This window comes from Phycomyces blakesleeanus (genome assembly GCF_001638985.1).
Source record: "Phycomyces blakesleeanus NRRL 1555(-) unplaced genomic scaffold PHYBLscaffold_2, whole genome shotgun sequence".
NCBI classification, from domain to species: Eukaryota; Fungi; Mucoromycota; class Mucoromycetes; order Mucorales; family Phycomycetaceae; genus Phycomyces; species Phycomyces blakesleeanus.
The window spans coordinates 2,097,074-2,109,630 of record NW_017265135.1 but is presented as its reverse complement, the minus strand read 5'-3'; the positions used below and the strand labels follow the sequence as shown (position 1 = coordinate 2,109,630).

Sequence of the window (12,557 nt, the reverse complement as noted above, 5' to 3'; positions counted from 1 at the left end):
TTCTTTAAATGTGCAACTGTGTATATATAATGCTCATACTGATTCTTAACTATCTATTATTTTATATAGCATTCGAAGCATTAGGTGAATTTGGTCTTGGCGAGGTTTCTATCAAATGGCATTTTGTATAAAATCTTTTGTGCACTTAATAATACACACGCTCAAAAGTTTTTCACACTCCAAAAATAAAACAATTAATACAATAAATTATAACATATATTTCATATACTATTGTTTATCAATAAGAATAATTAAAGCATTCATACTTTAATTATAATGATCTTTTCCAAATACTGCTGCAGCTAATAATATTAAAAGCACCTCAAAAGGTTGATGACAAGTATTACCGTCAATGCAATGTATTTACCCAAAAAAAACATTAAGTAGGTTTGACACATACTGTCTCCTAAACTTGTTATATTAGTATTATAGGAATCATCATTTTTAGCTTTGACCGTGGTTTTACTAATCTTTGGCTTTAGATCTCAGTAAACATATTCAATTACGTTGAGATATGAAATTTGAGCAGACATAGTACTCAAATCCCGTTACTTCGTTATCCTCTTTCGATCACCTTGAATAGGAGTCCATATGGCAGATAGCATCATACTCTTGTAATATTTAATCCTTGCTTTTATTTTTCTGAAATGTTTATGAAAAACTAAAGGCTCGAAACCCCCTGCATAGAAACAGCTACGGATCACCTTAATGCCCTTCTTTTATTATTTAATTATTGGAAATATATACCCTTTTCGATATCGTTTACAAGCTTCTTTTAATCATTCGGGTATCTCCATTGTTACTCTCCGATGTAACTCTGAACTAATTAGAACAAAGAGATACTTATTTGTTGGTCAAATATTCAATTATCATATTTATTAGCCCATTAAAGCCGTCTTTGTTTATGCCTTTTTGTAAAAGACGCCCTATGAGCTGCAATATACGAGACAAACTCCAAATAATCTAGATAACAGATTTCCGTGCTTATAACATATGAAATATCTTTATAGCATTTAATAATATCTTGAATAGTGGATAAATTCATCTCTACAACGGTTGAGATCACGATGGGACAAATCTCAGTCAAATTTATATTCATGGTGCCATGATATTTGAGATCTAGACAGTGTTTCTTACACCTCTTCTCGTGCTTCTGCTCCTGCTCATCTTCCTCTTTAGCATCATCTTATTACATCTTTCTTTTTCTGTTCATCGTACATTTTTTTCTGTTGAAAATATGATTTGAAGTAAATAAACGTTTTAAAGCCTAAATTATGAGTATATGCTTATTTTATGCAAGAATATGTATATTATTGAGTCAGTGGTTGCTTTTGCCTGTCCCTTTAATGTATGCGTCATATGGCCTTCATAATATAATATTCAAAAATAAATAAATAAAGGATAGAAGGCTACGTTAAATCGGCTAATCTTTCTTTTTAAGAACCATGTAGACTATATTGTATTAACATACAATATGTAAGATTAATAATTATAATTATAATAATTTTATGCTTTCTGTGGCAATCTTGTTATGTTTGAAGGACACGCCTTAAAACCAAGCATTCACACTTCTTCTTTGATAAGCTACATGACATCACGAATCTGACATTAAAAGATAGTCTCACTTGCTTCTCTTGCCGGGATAAAGACGTTGTTATGTTGGGCAAAGGGTGTGTATCAAAGAATTCAATGCCACCGAGAGCGGGGATATTCGGATTGAGAATATTGTTGATGCCAATTGGTTTCTTTGATACGGTTTCCATAAAGAGGTCCTACAGCTGTCATTCGATACTTGATTATATTATATACTTCTCTTTCTTCTTAGGACTTCTTATTTGTGCATCACTCCACAAAAAAAAAAGTAAAGAACAAAGAAGAATTTGTTTTCTGAGTTGGTGTGCGCGTGTATTTTCCGCAACCTATTTGTTCCAGTGGACACTGTCATTATTTTTTATCTTTATACTTATGTGGAACTATTTACTTAAGGACATCCTGCTCTTGCCCAGACTAACAAACATATCCATTATTCTAGAGTATATAGAATTATTCAAGAACACTAAAGAAAAAGGAGGCTTATCAGTCTATGAGTATAGACATGTTACCAATATACAGGTGTCTATAAAACTCTATTTCTTTTTATTTAAAAAATATTGGCGCTCTTTTTAGTTGTTTTTGAGTACACGAATCATAGCTGCCTGTTTAGGAAATTCCTTGTCCTTTCATAACTTTTTTTCCCTTAAAAAAAATCCAATTGTTCAATAAAAGTCATATATATAAAAAGTTTTACTTTATTTCGCAGTTTCTTCCTCTTCCTCCTTTTGTTCTTCTTTGATGCACACAAGAAGTGTCTTGGGTTTTGTGTGGTGCTTATTTATATGCACCACTCAAGCATTCTGGTCTCCTTCACAAAGACTTCACAGGTATTGGATATACGAGCATACGCACACATATACACGTTAAAAAGTATTATTACGTACCTGATACCAATCAAAATGTCAAAACAAATAAAGACGTATTCAGAGTTTGACTGTCAAGAGTGAACCTATCGAAGAACGCTGGGGTCCATTTTACTTTGACCAACCTATTGATCATTTTGATTTTGAATCCAAAACATTCAAGCATCGATATTGGACAAATACCGATTGGTATGAGCCAGGAGGACCAGTAATTTGTAAGGATTTTCTACACGCCCATATGTATATATGTATATATACAAGAAGATATCTGTTCTGACTAAATAGATATATATATAAAGTATATAATGCTGGTGAGGCCCCTGCCGATGAGCGTGCAATTTATGTTAGCAATTCTTCGATGGCTACTCTTGCCCGTCGATTACACGGAATTGTCGTTGTAATGGAACACCGAAGCTACGGAGAATCCCAACCAGGACTTGTAAGTTTATTTGATATATGATCAAGTTATCTGTGTTTAACACTATTGGATTACAGGATTACTCAGTCAAAAACCTCCGAACCCTGACAACAGCTCAGGCTCTTGAAGATATGGCTTCTATGATCAAGCATCTTAAATTCTCCTCGATCGACCTTGATCCTAATACAAAATGGATTGTCTACGGGGGTAGCTACAGTGGAAACTTGGCAGCCTGGATGCGTCTCAAGTATCCAGAGCTTGTATTTGCAGCTGTGCCATCATCAGCACCTGTCCAGATGAGCTACAACTTTTATGAATATTTTAATGCAGTTCAACGCTATGCTCCTCCCAACTGCACGCATGCCATTCGTTCTGTTGTGCGTCATGTTGACTTGGCTTTGTTGAGCCCTTTCCCTGGACCTAGGCGCAGAATCAAAGCCTTGTTTGGTCTGGAGGACCTCGAACATGACGATGACTTTGCTGAAGGTAAGACCAAGTTTGTACTATTATTTTGCGAAAGTACATACAGTGTAAATAACACTATAATTTCAAAAATCTATTTCTTTTTTTTTCTTGTTCTTTTGTTTAGTTCTCACTTTCCCTCTTGGCTTGTGGCAGGCAATGCAACCTGATATTAATCCTTTTGGCGAATTCTGCGAATTATTTGAATTGACTGAGCCAAAGGACCATCTTGCAGTGTATGGTGCCTACATTAAGGCTATCATTGACCTAGCTTGCGATGGACTTTCTGTAAATGAATGCCTTGACACCCATGACCCTCGATCCATAATGTACACTGATCTCAAATCAGAGGCACGTCCTTGGATGTGGCAGGTCTGCACAGAATATGCTTACTGGCAGACTGCAGCTCCATTGTGGGAGTCAAGTATTGTTTCGCGTCATTTGTCAACAAGCTGGTATCAGCACCAGTGTCCTTTGATGTTTGGTGAACATCAAGTACCTCCAACCCCTATCTGGCGTCAAATTAATGAGGAGTACGAAGGCTGGAATATCCGCTTATCACGCACTTTCTGGATCGATGGTGAATGGGATCCCTGGCGCACATTGAGTGTCCAGAGTGATGATGCTCCCAACAGATCAACATGGCAGGACGATGCATACTTCTCAGTCCTTCCTCAGGCTGTCCACCACTGGGTAAGACAGTATATAGTTATCCAAAGTTTGATTATTCAAGTAATTCATACAACAAAACTTTTATTATTATTCTATTACTAGGATTTCCATGTATCGGAGACAGTCGATCAGTCGATCAAAGATACCCAAGATGCTCTTTATGATGTATTGAACCAATGGTTGGAAGAAGACAAAGAGAAGGAATCTTTTAGAATGATACGTCAAGACTAAGGATAGAGCTTCCTTATTATCCAAGCATCTATTACTACTACTACTAATACTATTACGAAGAGAGAAAGAGAGATAGAAAAACTTCTATTCATTTTTGTTTTCGTTTTCCATAGTGCTTACTTATCCAAATGTATGAATAAATATATTACATCAGATTTCCCCACCAAAACCAAACATTTTAATATATCATCATTACTCTTTTCGTTTTTTTGTCTTTTTAAATTTTATTACTCAAGGTACATCCTCAAACAAATAAGAGAAGATTACAAAAGAGTTTTAAAAAAAAGGAAAAGCTGGTTGCATAAGCACACAAAGCCAAACAAGAATCCCAAGTATTTTTTTTTACTTGAGGGGAACGAATCTGGAAGAGTGAGTGGCACCAATACCGGGACGACCGTGCTTAACGGGCTTGTAAGAGATGGAGAACTCAGCGAGGTAGTGAGCAGTCATCTCAGGCTTGATCTCGACCTGGTTGAAGGTCTTGCCGTTGTAGACACCGACGACGGAACCGATCATCTCGGGGACGATGATCATGTCACGGAGGTGGGTCTTGACGGTAGCGGGCTTCTCACCGGGGGTAGCCTCCTTCTTGGCGTTACGAAGCTTCTTGATGAGACCCATGTGCTTGCGCTTAAGACCGCGCTGGAATCTTCTGCGGGCACGGGAGTGGACGAGAGCCATGAACTGCTCAGAGGACAAGTCCAAGAGCTGCTCGAGGTCAATACCACGGTAGGTGAACTTGCGGAAAGTTCTCTTTCTGAGGTTAGTCTGCTCTTGATCAGCCTAAATTGATAAAAAAAATATAGTGGTCAGATAATGAAACTGTAATGCTAACAGGTGTGTGCGTATATAATTTCATTCATAGTTGTGTCGACATGTTTGTAGTAGGTTCGTTGCTGCTGATATCAATGTTGTGGTTATGGCTGTAGTTACAGTGGTGGCTATTGTTTTTGTTTTTTGTTTTTGTTTTTTGTTTGTGGTTTGGCTTGTAGAATGCTCCACAGTGATTTTCTTGGTTGGTGTATCAAATCCATATATCCAACATATCCATCCGTTGATTCATCTGTTGATCCATCCGTTGATCCATCCGTCGTATATGCATTATTTGCAATTTTGTATATATGCGTGTGTGTGTGTACACATAGAGACACATTCTTGCATCTACACTTACCATGGTGAGGAAGCGCTAAAAGGAAGGATCTATAATAGCCCGCTCCACCTCTGGAAATAGGCACCACCTCCCTCCCCTCCTCTCCGAAGAAGGGGAGATCCTATCGGAGTTCTATTTTCTGTAGTGATCCACTTTACGCGTTGTTTTTTTTACAAGAGTAGGAACGCGGCCTTAAGCCTAAATATTCTTTACCGTACCCTCAATACCACTCAGGTCGGCGGCTCTGTACTTATTTATCTATACAAAAAAGCTTAAATAGATATATAGGAATATTTAATCAAGGCTTTTCTTCTTATTCTTCCTTACCTTAATATACCACATTACATTGCTGAATGGGAAGCAAGTCACACAAGAGATATAAACCCTCTCAGTGCCTTGATGAAAGAAATCCTTGTTTGTCCGGTTCTCCAGCCAGTGTCACGATTATGTTAATTATATACATAGAATTGGCTGCTGATTTCTCTACCAAATAGTTGATTTTTATATAAATATTAGTTTTTACCAAAGCCGACATGTATGGGCAAATGATTCTATATATGCATTAGGTCACAAATAATCTCACCAATGAAAAAAAAAAATGAAATTAAAATATTCTTTACTTGAATACCCTCATTATTTCTATAAAATTAAAATTGAAAATAAATAAATAAAAAGAGCATTTCTAAAATCAAATATGATTGGCGTAAAAACCAATAAATTCAAATTTATCTCAATAAATTAAGAAAAAACACTTTGGTTTTCTTTTTTGGAGTTGTGTGCTGTCACTGACAACCGAGTTGTTGAGTTGAAGAACACAGTTAAACACAGCCTTTATCTCATTGTTTTATTTTTACTTTTTATTTTTATTATTAAAATTTAAAAAAAAAATCAAGGCTTTGTAGAATAGATTCCTTCAACCCCATTAACGAACCTTAGAATCAAATCATCTGTTAAATATTCATCTAAATTAACATTGTACACTTTTTATTTATTTTATTTTATCTGCCGCAGTTTTTCATTCCTCCTATTCCCCTTCTCTTCTCTTTATTAACTATTACAAATACCTTTTTATAATTGTATACTACATACACTATACTCTTACACTACACCTAAACACATACACACACACACATATATATATATATATATTCCTATTTATACATCATGAATGTTAATGCTAATGTATTTGTACCGGGAGGTTCAGCGAGGCCTCAACCTTCACCTCCAACACAATCGACTTCAAATGTCAAAAAACCGCGCCGTCCAGGTAAGCCATTATCATTAACATTACAGTTTTTTTTTTCCTTTTTTTTTCATGGATTTGGAAATAAGACTAATATTATTATTAAAAAAACCCCCCTGTAACTGATATATCGAGATTCAGCTCAAAAGACTCGAAATCCCCGTCCTTTACAAAGAGCTCAACATGAACCACGATCCAGTCACATCATAGAGAATGTAACTCAGGACCTTGAAGCTGTCGATCTTTCGGTAAATAATAGTAACATAGATCTTAGTAATCATAGTGAAAAGCAATATACATATAGAAAAGGGAGAGAGCAATTTCACTCTTCTTTAAAAAGATTATTAAAAGAGAAAAAGAAATATTATTATATACCACAGCGCGTGCATATATCTATCTATCTATTTATCTATCATAATTATAATTATAATTACGATCTTGTTATATTATATTGTTTCTCTCTCTCTCTCTCTCTCTATATATATATATATATATATATGTGTGTGTGTATGTACTTGTGCTTGTACTTGTGGCTATGGTTATGGTTATGGCTGTGATTGTGTCTGTGTCTGTGTTTGCGTTTGCGTTTGTTTGTTTACGTGTGGATGTATAAGTGTGTCAATATTTTCTTATAAATATAATTGTATTTTTTTTATACTTCTTTATATGTCCTCAGGGCTCGAAAGAGAAAAAAGGGAAAGTTTCGTTGAACCATCTACTTGGTTTTTCATTCCCGGAGCGACAGACGCCAAGTTCGCCAAGTCCACGTCGCCAAAAAACAACATACCAACCATTCAACAAGGAAAAATTTGTAAATGCAAAGTAAGAATGAATGAATGAATGAATGAATGAAAGAAAAGCATAATCCTGGAACTTACACGCCTAATTGACTTTTTTTTAAATAATAATAATTATTATACTGTGTAAACGCAAATATTTTCTGTAATGTAGCTTCAGGTTTGTTGTAAAGGCTTCATCAGATTATCAGATATATTTGGCAGATCCGGATATGATATTAGACTGGCAATCGATCGAACAAGTGGTATTGTATTTGTTGACTCAAGTTGATAATAATAATAATAATAATACTAATTATAATTATTAACCACCTTCCCCCCCACCCCACATAGGTAATCACAGATACAACTCCTTCATGCCCAATATGCCTCTCATCTCCGGTAACAGCCGCAAGAATCACAAAGTGTGGTCATGTTTTTTGCCTTCCGTGCGTGTTGCATTATTTTGCATCGCGTGAAAATACTCGCAAGCAATGGCACAAATGTCCGATTTGTTGGGACGCCATGTATCTCAAAGACTTGAAGAATGTCAAATCATTAATCCCTCGAGCAGTCTTGTCTAAAACAATTTCAGGCATCCAACAAGGAGACACAGTCCAATTGAGCCTTCTTCTGCGCCCAGGTCCCTCTCCTTTGGCCCTGCCTGTTTCTGACACATGGCCTATTAGCGAATCCCTTCAGCGTCAGGCCACTGTTCTGCCTTGGGACACTACTCCTCAAGCACTTGCATTTTCTCGCCTGATTCTCGCCAGTCCAGACTATTTGCTTGCGATGTACGAGCAAGACAAACATGAGTTAGAAGTCGCAAAACAAGATACGATCGGCTGGGGGGACGATGTCAAATACATCGAGGAGGCGATTGAGGAAGTTGTGGCAAGACAAAGAGAGGCACGAGCGTATGGTACGAATGGCGTTCGCTTACTTGAGCAAACTTCAGCCTTGGTGTGGAACAATAATAGCTATAGTAGTGATAATAATAATTATAATAATTATAATAATAATAATAATAATAATGGGCAATACCGGCAGGCAAAGGACAAGGGCGTCTCGACTTCATCGTTGACCGACTACTACTTTTTCCAGGCTGATGATGGACAGCACGTGTATCTACATCCACTAGACGTTAGAGTGCTCAAACATTCGTACAGAGAATATGAACACTTTCCAAAACATATTGAGGTTGTGGCCACAGGAATAGAAGAAACCACTATGACAGAGGATTTGAGAAAAAGGTGTAAGCACTTGTCCCATCTTCCACTAGGGTGTGATGTGACATTTTTGGAAGTTGATCTCAAACGACTTGTCCCAAAAGAAAGTTTAGATGCATTTGAGCGTAAGTAATTTACTTATTGACAATTGTTATATATATTTGTTATAATGGCTATAACATCTGCTAATATATATATACATTCTCTTTAGATGAACTTACCACGAGAGCGAAAAAGCGAAAGGACAGAGTCAGACGGGAAGAGAAAGATTTGAAAATTGCCGAGGCCAAACAAAAGAAGCAGGCCCAATCTTCACGCCAAGAAAACCAACAGCTGATTGACAATGATCCCTTCTTTAAAATCAACCAGCCCATGTCAGTGGAAGAGAATGAAGCTATGCTGGCTCAAGCAATTGCCCAATCTGCGCAAGAGTCTTCTCGTGGGCCAAAGACAGTCTGGGGAACCAATGCTGTGGCACAAGAAGAAGAACAGGCGTCTAATGAGTGGTCAGAGCATATTAAAGTTACTGTCAAGTCAAAGAAGAAGCGCGGAAAGAAATAAAGTTGCGTTTATGTGATTCCTAGTGAATAGTATTTTTTTTTTGGTGTTTACGTGCACGACCTAAAATAACCTATTTAATCCTCATCTATCAATGCGGCTTTAGTTCTGATACATTACTATAATCATTACAAATATTTAACAGTGTAATAATGAATATTAAATACGACCAAGTGATTATTCTGGTTAAATATAATCAGACCCCTCCAAAGAAAGAAAGAAAAAAAAAACAAAGCACATACACAAATACACATTTGTGTGCTTAAATATGTATAATTTAAACCAAGTCTAGAAGAATCAAATATTTTATATAAAGCTATCGTTCTGCTATATGATTGTGCGTGTGTGTTTTTTTATTATGCTTGATTTTTTTTTGTATTTTAACAGACAAACTTCTTTAACTTGCATACATACATGCATAGATATATACTTTTTATATAAAAGAAAAATAAAATAAAAATATCAATTTTTAATATATGGGAATTTTTAAAAGAACAAAAAGGCGGTGGTCAAGGCAAGCAAGCCAGCACTTGCGATAGACATGTTTCGAACAAACGAGGTCGAGGCTACTGAGCTTTGGGTATTTATTCCATGTTTTCCTCGACTGCTATTACCTGGCCGATTGACATCAGGAGGAGCATTAGCCATGTGAGTTGGATGGTCATCGACCTTGCTTCCTTCAAAAGTCGCGGCACGAACATCGCCTTCACCGGGATAAAGTGTGTCCATATTGCCTTTGATTGTTTCTGGTTCCATCAATAAGCGCCACGAGTACGAAGATTTCATCTCTCCGCGTGGGCATCCCGTATTACAGGTGTGGTAACAATCATCATCTGGCCATGCAGGGGGATCGGAAGCATTTGGATGAGACCATCCCAGATCAAGATCACAATCAGTATAAGGCTCGAACTTGTCGGCTCCATAGTAATCAATCAAACCAGCGATGGCGCCTAAGTATAATATTAACAGATCAAACCAAACCAGAATAAAGGAACATATATATATATATAAATTAGTATTATATTAGAAATAGAAAGAAAGAAAAAAAAAGGTAGTAACCAAAAGCATGGCTATTAAATCACGATTCTTTACCTGTCCAGGCTGCATTGTAATCCTGGGTGACTTCCGAGTACTCATAGTTTGTCCGATCGTCGTGCCAGCTGTCATCCACATTAGGACCGCCTTCGACAGCCCCATAAAGAATAAATCGCTGGCCTGTCTTGCTCTCTGAAAAGTCTTCTTCGACCTTGTCTTGAAACTGACCCCGCATTGGATAGTCAATGTACGAGTTGTAAGATGATTTGTGATAAGGTTTGCTTGGATAGTTGTCGCCAAAGCTAATCAATAGCAATAGCAACAGTAACAATTGTTAGTCCGAGTTTAATCCCTTATTCTTCTTCTTGATTTTTTTTAACACAACTTCAAGTAACTTACCCAACCACCCAACTGTAGCCATAATCACCAAGAGCATAATTGATCTGCTGGATGGAAAATGTTGTCAGGGCTTCTGATTCTGGTTTATCATAACCAATAGATTTTGCAAAGGCCATCATTAAAAAGGCCACATTTCCTGAATATCCAACCGATCCCCAGTGTTCGATATAAGCCAAACCGCGCGGTGTAAACTTGACGATCTGTTTAGGACTAGGGAGGAACTGATTGAAATAATCCATTGCGTTTTTGTAAAATATGTCTTCTTTTGTGACAGCATACAAGAGAGTATGTAAAGCACCGCCCTTTTCGTCCCAAGAGTATTCTTGCCATGAATCTGACGATGCATTGTACCACTTTTTTGCGCGCTCGAGCCACTCGGGCTCCTTTGTGGCCGCATAGATCCAGGCCGCACTCCAGGCCAATTCGTCTTCGAAGCGAGTCGAGGGATACCAAAACGCGGCCCATTGATAGGCATTCTGACGCGATGATACGTAACTTCCGGGATTTTCGGTTGCGAAATTGTACATTCGCTTGGCCCGATCTACAAGCTCGTCTGCAAAGGTTGCATTATGTTTACGCCAGGGAATGGATATAGCTGCTAAGGCAGCACTATATTCGCCAGCAATTTCAGAAGATGGATTATCGGGTGTGATATAATATGCCTTGTGAGGAAGACCTGTGGGAACCCACTGCTCGTATTCTTCGGGCGGTCCCCAATAGTTGAAGTCGACATCCAACTCGATTTGCTTGGAGATGGGGCCAAGGGCTGATGTGCCCAGTTGGCCGACAATATGGGTATCGTTGTGATGAGCATTTACAAGATAATCTGTTGTTTATTAGATGCATGCATATGCATAAAAGTGTATATATAGTATATTGGTGAGTTTGATGAATAAATATCCTAATTAATTAATTATTTAATTAATTATTTTTTTTAAAAAAAAAGTTGATTTACCTGCACCCCATTTCAATAATTCAAGACCTTCTGCCAACTCGTCTATGGAGTTCATCGAGTCTTCAAACATCATGATGTTAAAGGCCAGCTGAGTTACTGTCCAACCGAACGGAAGACCCCACTTCATGGTATTGGCGGCTTCGTACCAGCCATGCGAAAGATCTTCACCATAGTCGCCCACACAGACCTTGCATGAATCACCACGCCAGGCCATGCGTTGATACGGAAGATTACCAGATTTTTGTGCGTGGTAGAATAGATAGCTTTTGTGCATTACTTCTGCATAATTGTATTTTGGTTCGAGGGGGGCGACATAGGGTCCCTCAGGAGGAGGCTTCACAGGAAATGTGAGAGGACTGGTGTCATCATCAGCCCTGACAAGTCCTGTCAGAAATAAGGCTATAGAAAAGGTTAACAAGGTATGCATTGCAAGATAATTAGGCAGAGTAAGGAAGTTGAAGGAAGAAAGAAAGGAAATATTAAAAAAAAAGAAGTGTATAAACTTTCCGGAGAAAGAAACGAAGATTTTCTTTGTTTTTTTGGGGAGAATGGTTATAATGATAGAAGAGAGAGTATGTTTTTATATATAAAGAAGTTGTATGTTTTCGATTGCAAATGCTGCCAGCTCAAATCTGTATATAAGTGAAAAGTACACAAGTTTATATGTATTTACCTGACTCTAGTGTCTATTGATTGATTTTATTTATTGACATTTCAATAAACGTTAATTTATCTCATTGTATTTTTGTGTGTATAAATTTCATTTGAAACTGATTGCTTGATGACAATGTTGTAAAGCAAATAAATAAATTTTCCTTAGAGTGAACATTCCACAGGGTAGCTAATTACCCTTTGTAATATAATATATATATAAATGCATGTCAAAACTTATCATTCGACAGTAATACTTAATTAAGATCAAAAAAGCTTGAAATTGGTTTAAATTGAATAACATAGATAAAGACCTGTCTAC

At 37.1% G+C, this 12,557-nt stretch overlaps 4 protein-coding genes across 4 annotated transcripts; 2 read left to right on the top strand and 2 right to left on the bottom strand.

Moving 5' to 3' along the window:
* Positions 1 to 2,298: 2,298 nt before the first annotated feature.
* Positions 2,299 to 4,440, top strand: PHYBLDRAFT_179228 (hypothetical protein). Its single transcript, XM_018438121.1, has 6 exons — positions 2,299 to 2,420; positions 2,511 to 2,671; positions 2,756 to 2,895; positions 2,952 to 3,360; positions 3,464 to 4,029; positions 4,111 to 4,440. The coding sequence occupies exons 1-6, from the start codon at positions 2,332 to 2,334 to the stop codon at positions 4,237 to 4,239; spliced, it is 1,494 nt and encodes a 497-aa protein (XP_018297781.1). The 5' UTR covers positions 2,299 to 2,331; the 3' UTR covers positions 4,240 to 4,440.
* PHYBLDRAFT_75637 (hypothetical protein) lies at positions 4,438 to 5,731 on the bottom strand (the record flags this gene model as incomplete). The annotated part of the gene is made up of 3 exons (XM_018443084.1): positions 4,438 to 5,022; positions 5,603 to 5,647; positions 5,717 to 5,731. 3 exons carry the CDS (start codon positions 5,729 to 5,731, stop codon positions 4,582 to 4,584), a joined length of 501 nt encoding a protein of 166 aa, XP_018297780.1. The 3' UTR covers positions 4,438 to 4,581.
* An 822-nt stretch (positions 5,732 to 6,553) lies between these two features.
* PHYBLDRAFT_162799 (hypothetical protein) lies at positions 6,554 to 9,198 on the top strand (the record flags this gene model as incomplete). Its single annotated transcript, XM_018434692.1, has 6 exons — positions 6,554 to 6,656; positions 6,768 to 6,880; positions 7,309 to 7,454; positions 7,584 to 7,674; positions 7,763 to 8,762; positions 8,849 to 9,198. The coding sequence occupies 6 exons, from the start codon at positions 6,554 to 6,556 to the stop codon at positions 9,196 to 9,198; spliced, it is 1,803 nt and encodes a 600-aa protein (XP_018297779.1).
* A 483-nt stretch (positions 9,199 to 9,681) lies between these two features.
* PHYBLDRAFT_58785 (glycoside hydrolase family 9 protein) lies at positions 9,682 to 12,011 on the bottom strand (the record flags this gene model as incomplete). The annotated part of the gene is made up of 4 exons (XM_018440382.1): positions 9,682 to 10,145; positions 10,288 to 10,532; positions 10,630 to 11,455; positions 11,585 to 12,011. 4 exons carry the CDS (start codon positions 12,009 to 12,011, stop codon positions 9,682 to 9,684), a joined length of 1,962 nt encoding a protein of 653 aa, XP_018297778.1.
* Between the last annotated feature and the right edge of the window lie 546 nt (positions 12,012 to 12,557).